This window comes from Etheostoma spectabile, chromosome 7 (assembly GCF_008692095.1).
Source record: "Etheostoma spectabile isolate EspeVRDwgs_2016 chromosome 7, UIUC_Espe_1.0, whole genome shotgun sequence".
Taxonomy (NCBI): domain Eukaryota; kingdom Metazoa; phylum Chordata; class Actinopteri; order Perciformes; family Percidae; genus Etheostoma; species Etheostoma spectabile.
This window is the reverse complement of record NC_045739.1, coordinates 24,578,084-24,588,426: the sequence shown is the minus strand read 5'-3', so window position 1 is coordinate 24,588,426 and position 10,343 is coordinate 24,578,084. Positions and strand designations below refer to the sequence as shown.

At 38.8% G+C, this 10,343-nt stretch overlaps 2 protein-coding genes and 1 long non-coding RNA gene across 5 annotated transcripts in view; 1 reads left to right on the top strand and 2 right to left on the bottom strand.

Moving 5' to 3' along the window:
* The window catches only part of rps18 (ribosomal protein S18), a gene marked incomplete in the record, with an annotated part of 6,820 nt that extends 2,763 nt beyond the window's left edge, over positions 1-4,057 (bottom strand). Inside the window, 4 exon segments of the mRNA XM_032519874.1 lie at positions 5-91; positions 660-758; positions 3,475-3,570; positions 4,052-4,057. Of these exon segments, the coding sequence (XP_032375765.1) occupies positions 5-91; positions 660-758; positions 3,475-3,477 (189 nt within the window).
* The window catches only part of LOC116691952 (uncharacterized), a 20,713-nt gene that overhangs the window by 7,776 nt on the left and 2,594 nt on the right, over positions 1-10,343 (bottom strand). The gene's annotated exons all lie outside the window — the stretch shown is intronic.
* The window catches only part of vps52 (VPS52 subunit of GARP complex), a 29,870-nt gene continuing 23,148 nt past the window's right edge, over positions 3,622-10,343 (top strand). The window contains exons 1-4 of one of the 3 annotated variants that reach the window (XM_032519834.1): positions 3,622-3,928; positions 6,706-6,787; positions 7,978-8,030; positions 9,212-9,287. In XM_032519834.1, the coding sequence (XP_032375725.1) occupies positions 3,833-3,928; positions 6,706-6,787; positions 7,978-8,030; positions 9,212-9,287 (307 nt within the window). In that variant the 5' untranslated portion in view covers positions 3,622-3,832. The remainder of the gene's footprint in view (positions 3,929-6,705; positions 6,788-7,977; positions 8,031-9,211; positions 9,288-10,343) is intronic. The other 2 variants (XM_032519833.1, XM_032519832.1) reach the window with 2 other exon arrangements.

Genomic DNA, 10,343 nt, shown 5'->3' with positions numbered 1-10,343 from the left:
TCACCTCGTCATCAGTCAGCTCCCCGGCCCTCTTGCTGAGGTCGATGTCGGCCTTCCTCAGGACGACGTGAGCGTAACGTCTGCCAACACCCTGAGACGAGACGGGCAACGTAAGTGTCCCTGTACACACTTCATACTGGGATACAAGACCCGGCTGGTCTTAGATTCTGGATCTGGATCTAGATCTGATATCCTAAACGGCTCCAGTGTTGTCTTTTCCTGGTTATAACGGCTGCGTTACAGTTAAGTGATCTCATCTTCTGAACTTACCAGACTAACAAGCTGTTCTATTATTTGCCTTTACTCACATTACTGATGAGTAACTTAAAACAAAAACAGGCTAATTGTGAAGCTTTTGTTAAAAGTACTAATTGTCAAAGCTACAATATTGTCGTAATATCAATATTGAAGTATTTGATTAAGAATATATTTCTCCATATCACCCAGCCTTAGTTTTAATGTGCAAAATCACCTTAAAAAAAAATTAAATAAGAGACCCAGAACAGGCAAATTCCACAGATAAGCTGCTATAACACGCGTGTGCTTAAATACTATAAATGTGAGAATGCCGCAGCTGGTCTGGACACATGAAGAACGAAGCTGTGAGTTCATGTGAAACCATCCCACTAAAGCCCGGTGTATATCAGAGGGGAGCTCACCTTGATGGCAGTGATGGCGAAGGCGATCTTCCTCCGACCATCGATGTTCGTGTTGAGCACACGGAGAATGTGCTGGAACTTCTCAGGGATGACGAGAGACTGGGAACACAGGAGCAGACGACGGGGTCAGGGGAGGCACGCATGGCAACCGTCAACATTGAAACATAAAGGGCAACCGTCAACATTGAAACATAAAGGGCAACCGTCAACATTGAAACATAAAGGGCAACCGTCAACATTGAAACATAAAGGGCAACCGTCAACCTTGAAACATAAAGGGCACCTCAACTTGAAAACCTAAGAAGGGCAACGCTGCAGACTTAGAAAACATGTCAACGCAACAGAACATAAAGGGCAAACTCAGTCAGTTAAGTCACCATTAAGACATAAAGGGACAACCGCAACATTGAACATAAAGGGCAACCGTCTAACATGGCACTCAGTAAACATAAAGGGCAACGTCATATAACATGTAAAACAAAAAGGGCAACGTTCAACTCAAAGGGACCGTCACCATTAAACACTTAAAGGAGCACATCGGTTCAACATTAACAACATAACGGCAACCCCTCGTAGTTCAACTTAAACATAAAGGGCACCTTCGTGTCATTACTAAGGCCTCAACTTGAACATAAAGGACCGCATAGCACTAACATAAAGGGCAACTCTGCTAAGGCAACCGTAAAACAATAAAGGGCAACTGTCAACATTTAAAAACATAAAGGGCAACCGTAACAGGTAATACCATTAAAATAGGCAACCGTCAACATTAAAACATAAAGGGCAACGCGTATACATTAACTAAGACGCAAAAAAACATAAAGGGCAACCGTCAACATTGACATAGGCAACCGTCACTTCAGAACATTAAAGGGGCAAAACGTTCGTTACGTCAAATTAAACATAAGGGCAACCGTCAACTAAAGGGCAACCGTAACATTTAAAACATAAAGTGCCACCGTCAACATAAAACATAAAGGGCAACACAGTCAACATTAAACACATAAGGGCCAACGGCAGTTAAGGCACATTGAAACCATCAAGGGCAAACCGTCAACATACAAAATAAAGGGCAACCGTCAACATTAAAACATAAAGGGCAACCGTCAGTTAAGTCAACATTGAAACATAAAGGGCAACCGTCAACATTAAAACATAAAGGGCAACCGTCAACATTAAAACATAAAGGGCAACCGTCAACATTGAAACATAAAGGGCAACCGTCGGTTAAGTCAACATTAAAACCTAAAACTTGGTGTTGCCAGGTTGGTTCAGTGGTGGAGCGGGCGCACATATACTGGGAGGTTTGAGCCTTGGCGCAGAGGTCCAGGGTTCGAATCCGGCCTGTGACCATTTCCTGCATGTCTTCCCCCCCCCCCTTCTCACTTAACTGTCCTGTCAAAATTTAAAAGGCAGAAAAGCCCAAAAAATTATCTTTAAAACTTGAAATGCTGGCTACTCAGTGCTTATCCAATCAGAAACAAGAGAAATGTTGCACTCGGCACTACAACTGCACAATGAGGAAAAGAAATATCAAATTGGGATTATTCTGACTGATATTGCGATGGCGACATGATTCATGATGTTTGAAGAGAAAGATCTTTTATTTACTTTTTACTTATTTTAAAAACCACCTCCCTGGAGGTCAACGTCACTGCTGAACCACCAGAGTAGAACCAGAATTAACCCGGCTCTAAAACGGCCAAATTTGACATTTTTTGTCCCTTTACAGACATTTATTTTTTCTAGTTTTCTCTAACACCACCTCACTAGTTTTACTACTTTTAGGAATGCATGGTCAATAACCCTCCTTTATGTAGAATTATATCTAATATGAGTTGTTTTTAAAGCAGAAATTCTGAATTATTTTGACTAATAGTTAAGATCAGAGGAATGAAAATGATCAGTTGTATTTGCAAAGAAAATTATAAAAGGCATAAAATCCATTTTTTGTGGTAATTTGGTTAAAAAGAAACTCATATTTCAGATATAGACTTTTTTTTAAAGGGGTCAAATTTGACCCGGGACAACAGGAGGGTTAAATGCTCACATGAAGACCTTGTAAAGCTGCTCTTTTATATATGTTAAATCATGTGTCTCAAAGAGTTTTGGGTCTAATCAGAAGTGAATGTGGGCCAAATACTGAAGGCTTAGCATCTTAGCCTCCACCGCTAACGTGTTTTGGCTCCAGTTAGCATTGCTAACGCTACAAAAGCTGCTCTACCCACCAACTTTAGAGCATCTCCAGACCCTTTGAAAAACGACTCAGCCCCGTGGAGCTCAGTCAACAGCAGCCCAACACTCAAGCCGTTCTTGCGATGCCTTTGCACCGGTGTAACATGCCCATTGTCCCCCGCCAGCCCGGTGCTCCCAACGTGCTAACACCTTGCCTTGAGCGTATGGAGCTTAGCTAGCTTTCAGCTAGCACACAGCTAGCCGCCTTCAATTTTAACTTGTTTCTTCAACTTTAACGACACCGGTAACGGGAGAAGCTCTGCCCGGTTTCAGCTTAGCTTAAAACCGAGAATACACCGACCAAATGGAGTTTTAAGTGTAAGCTATAGACAGAAAACACTTTACAGTTGGCGCTAGCTGGCTTGCTGCTGCCGGTCTATACACCTTTCTGCTTAGCGTTGACTGTAAACTGCGTTAATACGTCCATTTCTGCGACTAATATGCCCGCCATTTAACATCTCTCCGGTCACACACACTCTACGCGATTCATTACAACGTCTAAAAGTGATACACGAGTGAGATTAAAGCTAGATGACTACGGATTTCAAAACTATTCCAGGTTGACAGAAAACGGACTCACCATCTTGGAAGTAGGTTCCGTGCGAAGAGGAAGCCGAAAGGATCTCGCGAGAGTTTGACCCTGTCGGAGAACGGAAGTCAGTCCGTCACTTGTCGTCTGTCCGAGAAGAAAGTTGAACGCCGGTTGAATCCATTGACAGTAACACCCAACTATATAGCTAGTTGTGTAACACAGAACACCGTCATATATCAATTAATTTGATTCATTTAGCTATCTAGCACAGTACACAGTCGTATTTTTTTAAATCTCGTTTCGGTTCATCAACGCAACGACGCGTTTTTGTGTGACGACGACGACGCGGAACTTTATATTGACGGTTTCTATTTTTTTTTTTTTTTTTTTAACGAAATCAGCCGCAATGGCGCAGGTAGCTGCGGCAGCCGTTGGAGCTGGTCCCGATGTGAACGCAGCTGGAAACCCGACAGAAAACGCCATGGCGTATCTACAAGACGAGGTGACACTTGACCAACGTTACATTCGACTAACGTTACTTGTATTTGAGTCTTCCGTTGTAGTGAAACACAAAACCAACGGTCGCGCTCTGTCAGACGTGTAGCTAACCTGTTAGCATTCGTACCCAGAAGCATTCATTATCCATGAACTGTAACGTCTACTTTCAGCTAACTGCTTTACTAACGGCTCGATTAAATAAGAAACTGCGACCGTTAATAATATTTTTCAAAATTGGGGGATTGTGACGTAGTTTGTCCAAGTCGCTTGAAGCTAATGTAGCTGTTAGCATCCTGGCAAAACACTGAAATGCTTAAGGATGTTCTTTTTTTTTTATTATTAAATTTAGAAATGACTTTACAAACATTCCGTCATCACAGCTCATAACATAAGATTATATAGAAAATGTTTGAAGCTAATGTAGCTGTTAGCATCCTGTCAAAACACTGAAAAGCTCAAGGATATATATTATTTTTTAATTTAGAAATTAATTAACAAGCATCCAGTCATCACAGCTCATAACATTAGATTATATAGAAACGGATACATAAGATTATAAAGAAAAAGATACATAAGATTATAAAGAAAAAGATACATAAGATTATAAAGAAAAAGATACATAAGATTATATGGAAAATGTTTGAAGCTAATGTAGCTGTTAGCATCCTGTCACAACACTGAAAAGCTCAAGGATATTGTTTTTTATTTTATTTAGAAATTAATTTACAAATCTTCAGTCATCACAGCTCACAACATAAGATTATATAGAAAATGATACATAAGATAATGTAGAAAAAGATACATAAGATATATAGAAAATGCTTGAAGCTAATGTAGCTGTTAGCATTCTGTCAAAACACCAAAAAACTACAGGAAATTCTTCATAATAAGATTATTTAGAAGAATAATTGCGATTTATATATTATGAGACCAAGTAAAAAGTGAGAAGTACAATGTAAACAAATCTATAAAGAGAGCAAACAATTATAAAAATATATATATAAAAATGTGACAGATTTACATAACCTCGTATATGATATTGACAACAAATGTTCTTAATTAAATACATTGGAGTATATATATCCAATATAATTATAGCTTTCTCATTTGCTAGTAATTTAAGATACTCAAGTTAGACGTCAATTTCAATTTGGAATTTGGTTTAAAACATGGTCTTGAATTTGAAAATTTAGATTTATGAATATGAAACTTCCCTAAATAAAATAAAAAGATTAACAATATTACCTGCATTTAAATCTTTACATTTTAAATAGCTCAAGGATAATTTTATCCATCCCGGGGCAATGAAGTGACGTCACGGGTGCTAAAACTTTGATTAACAGTAATTTAAGAAAGCAAAGACTTGTTTAAAGAATATTTAGTCTCTCTGGGATAAGTATTAAAGATTCGACCAGCGTGGGAATATACCTGGTCAGATGTGGTCTAGGTCTGGAGAAGCAGCAGGGAAATATCAATTAGTGCATTTTCACACACAGAATAAAGGTTTTCACAAATTAAAAAGTGGGTTTTAACAAGTGTATGGCTTTCTTGGGATAATCTAGTCTATTTGACAACTTTTGGTAGTCTACAGTGGTTTTTGATCTCGACCCAGGGAACTAAATTAGCACCATTTACCCGCCAAATGCTTGTAAAATCTGCAAGTGGCTGGTAGATTTGCTTCACTCACCCGCCAAAAAAGACAATTGTAATCTGTTGGGGGGCTGGTTAAATTTGAACATTCTCCAGAAGTGTTGGCCTGTGGACAAAGAAGTAAATTCTGCACCCTGCCTGGACCTGGTTCAATGTGCTCTAGATGTGGTAAAAAATGTGTAATCTCCCCTTTATCCACGTTTTCACACTTAGAATAAAGGTTTTACAAGTGTGAAAGTGGGTGTCAGACAACGTTAAAGGTGCTCTATGAGTTCCTACATGGTTCCAGGACCAGCACGATTTAGTTTTTGACTCAAATCGTAGGTGTCTCCCTCGATCCGCTAGCTGCCTGATGCCTGAACACACTGTTAATCCTTGTTTTATATTCGGGGCAAATTGACACATTTCAAATTTTTACAAGAAGAAACATGGTACAAGTTAAATTTTTTTCTACCTGAAATCAACGTCCTTGCCTTATTCCCGTGATAAACATGTATTCCTGACTAAATTCAGAGATTTATTCTGGATATGACACTTACGTTGTTTCCATAGTGGATTTTTAACAGGAATTATAATTTTTTATAGTGTGCTAGTAGAGACTGATGCATTCCCTGAACATAGATGTTATCTCAGTTGTTTGAAAGTGAGTTAAAGACAATATTTGTTAACAGATTATGAAGTAAAATATTATTTCAGAATTGTTTTTAAAACCCCAAATAAGTCCCGGGTCAGTTTGACCCGAGGGACACGAGAGGGTCCCGACGGTGAAGACAACACCAGGGTTAAATTGCCCTGTCTCGGGAGACATCACAGGGGTTGTATACGTCAATCAAACACTAGAGGCACAGGCTGTGCACCAAAATACAACAAAACACTCCAGCCAATCCCCAATAAGATGGTTGGGGGAGGGACAGAGCGTCAACGCATCCAAGCGTGCACGCTCCAATGTGAAGTCAAAATGGCGGAGACTTCTTTGACTAAACAATTAATTGATATATCTGGTGATCATGACAATGATTGTATAACTTATAGGTGTTAAAGGCAGACGCGCCACCTCAAACTAGTTAGTTGTGTAACAATAAGTTTAGTTGAAACAATTATTTGTGTGTGACTATGTGTGTTTTTCTCTAGAAGACTGATGGAGACATCGCAAACCTCAACCTGGGAGAACTGGACCTCACCACCGATGAGTTTATCTTGGACGAAGTGGACAGTAAGGCAGCACTTATCATTAATATGTCTCATATGTGAAAAGAGACTTCAGATACAGTATTAGGGACCACTAAGGTCTATATAAAAGAGACTTCAGATACAGTATTAGGGACATAAGGTCTATATAAGAGACTTCAGATACAGTATTAGGGACACTAGGTCTATATAAAAGAGACTTCAGATACAGTATTAGGGACCACTAAGGTCATATAAAAGAGACTTCAGACAGTATTAGGGGACCACTAAGGTCTATATAAAAGGGAGACTTCAGATACAGTATTAGGGACCACTAAGTCTATTAAAAGAGACTTCAGTACAGTATTAGGGACCACTAAGGTCTATATAAAGAGACTTCAGATACAGTATTAGTGTACACTAAGGTCTATATAAAAGAGACTTCAGATACAGTATTAGGGACCACTAAGGTCTATATAAAGAGCTTCAGATACATATTAGTGACCATAAGGTCTATAAAAAGAGACTTCAGATACAGTATTAGGGACCATAAGGTCTAATAAAGAGACTTCAGATACAGTATTAGGGGACCACTAAGGTCTTATAAAAGAGCTTCAGATACCGTATTAGGGGACCACTAAGGTCTATATAAAAGAGACTCAGTACAGTATTGGGACCACTAAGGTCTATATAAAAGAGACGTCAGATCAAGTTAGGGACCACTAAGGTCTATATAAAGAGACTTCAGATACAGTATTGGGACACTAAGGTCTATATAAAAGAGACTTCAGATCCGATTAGGGGACCACTAAGTCTTATAAAGAGACTTCAGATACAGTATTAGGGACCACTAAGGTCTATATAAAGAGACTCAGATACAGTTTAGGGACCACTAAGGTCTATATAAAAGAGACTTCAGATCCAGTATTAGGGGACCACTAAGGTCTATATAAAGCATCCAAAGAGCACCGTGTCATGGGACCTTTAAGCTACAGTAAACGTCCATTTTGAAGTAATAAATAACTGAAAGCAGAGCGACAGAGAGTGGAGCCGTAGTAGGGAACGCCGGTACGTATCGTCTGCAAAGTGCCAAATGACGGTCCAACAATTGGTCCCTCGCTACTTCCTAGTCCAGTTTTAACGAGAAGCTGCAGCCCGGTGAAGATCATCTGCTGTCCAGAGTTGCTGTGTGATGTTTAATTGGTCGTGAACGCTGCTCCTTCCTGTCTCCTGTAGTCCACATCCAGGCCAATCTGGAAGATGATCTGGTGAAGGAGGCGCTCAAAACGGTGAGAACATCGTCATCATATCAGACGTTGATGTTTGACTAGTCGCGCATAGCTAGACCTATCTCCACCGCGCTGTTGAGTAAGGTCTCGCTACACAACAGATGCATTCTGGGATAGGAGGGGGAAAAGGTTTGTCTTGGGCGAGACAGTGGCTCTGCTATGCTCATATATTCATATTATCCTTTATGGCTTTTTCCCTTTCCTTTATTGTGTTTTTATATATTTCTTTTGTATTGTGAATTTCATTTATTGCGATTCAATAGTATTGAGTATTGTGATTTTCTTTTCCTTCTTTAAAAAAACAACCGTGTAATACACTTCTAGAGACAATATATCATGAGACATTTCTAAAAACTTATGAATGCACGTGTCAGTCAGTCAGTGTGACATTGATTTCATTAGTAAAGAAGAACTCAACATGGATTTTCGGCATTTTCTGCTTGGCTGGAAACAGATTTGATGTACTGTAGATCCAGAAAATACTGTATTTATGGGAATCATTGGTTAAAAGGAAATTATTATTTGTTGGTGCACGTGGTTCCTTCGTTTGGCCGTTACTTAACGCGTGGCATCGGTGTACATGTGTGTTTTAAGAAGAAGCAATCACCACTCAAATTCTAATTCTGGTGCATTTACAGTAATGTTAATTAATGTACACTGTCCCTGTCGAATAAAATAAAATAAAAACTGTTGTCCAAGAGTTGAAACTTAAAGTTGCATAAATTGGATTTAATCCATTTATTTACAGTGTTTTCTGTTAGAGACGTTAAGTCCCTTGTGGGGGGGGGGGAACTTCGGGCTTTGACTTTATAAACCTATAACACCCACAAAAAAGATACATAACACAATAAAGGAAAGGGGAAAAAGCCAAAAAGCATAAAACGAGCAATCTAATCTTTCCACATTTTCATACACTTAACCACGCTCAAAACACTCAATTTTACAAATCACAATACATACGATCTTCGATTTGTATCTGATGTTTTGTCTGATTTTGTGTGTGTGTGTGTGTGTGTGTGTGTGTGTGTGTGTGTGTGTGTGTGTGTGTGGGTTTTGTGTGTGTGTGTGTGTGTGTGGTGTGTGGTGTGTGTGTTTGTGTTGTGTGTTGTGTGTGTGTGTGTGTGTGGTGTGTGTGTGATACATGTGATGACGGTGGTGTTTCCCCCTGTGTGTGTGTTCAGGGCGTCGACCTCCGTCAGTACTCCAAGCAGGTGGAGTCAGAGCTGCAGAGGATCGAACAGGTCTCCATCAAGGACTGTATCCTTTCAATGAATTCATTCCTTATTTTCTTTCACAACGCGTCCATTAGACGTGCTGGAGGCATGATGTTGGCACCGTAACTTGATGGTGATGTAATACATATGATGCCATTTGGCCTGATGGTGGCGCTATAACTTAGGCCAACATTTTGATAAGCCAGGAACTTAGTTGGTTGGATAAGGCAGGAACTTAGTTGGTTGGATAGGCAGGAACTTAGTTGGTTGGATAAGGCAGGAACTTAGTTGTTTTTTTTATGTATTAACACCAAAATTGGCTTACAGCCTTGTGAGACTGAGACGCTGATTTACAGTAGAAATGGGTTAGATTTGTCATAAAACATGGTCGCCATCTATCCAGGAACTTTGTAAAGGTTTATGAGATTATTCACATTTTACATAAACACTCCCCTAGTGCTGACACAAAACAAGGAAACATACAGGTTACAGGTATAACATTTACAATTCAACAAAATACAGGATGAATAAATAGGTTACTAACATTTCAACACAGAATACTTTCAGACCAGAATAATAAATCATGGTACATGTTAGGGTTGCACATTTTATCTTTTTTTTTTTTTTTTTTTTTTTTTTATGGCATCATGTTATACAGTTTATTTAACTTGACCTAGTTTCCTGGTGTCCTAATAACCTTTAATCACATATTTTTGTTGTAACTTTAATCTTTTTTTTAGGTATAGGTAGGGCAATTTATCGATATTATATCGATATTGAGATATGAGACTAGATATTGTCTCAGATTTTGGATATCATAATAGGGCATAAGTGATGTAATTTTCTGATTTTACCAGACTGCTGTTGCTGTTCTTTTATTTGCTTTTACCCACTTAGTCATTATATCCACATTATTGATGATTATTTATCAAACATCTCATTGTGTAAATATTTTGTGAAAGCACAACACTACAATATCATCACGGTATCGATATCCAGGTGTTTCGTCAAACATATTGGGATATTTGATTTTCTCCATTTTGCCCAACCCTAATTTAAAATATATATATATATATATATATATATATATATATATATA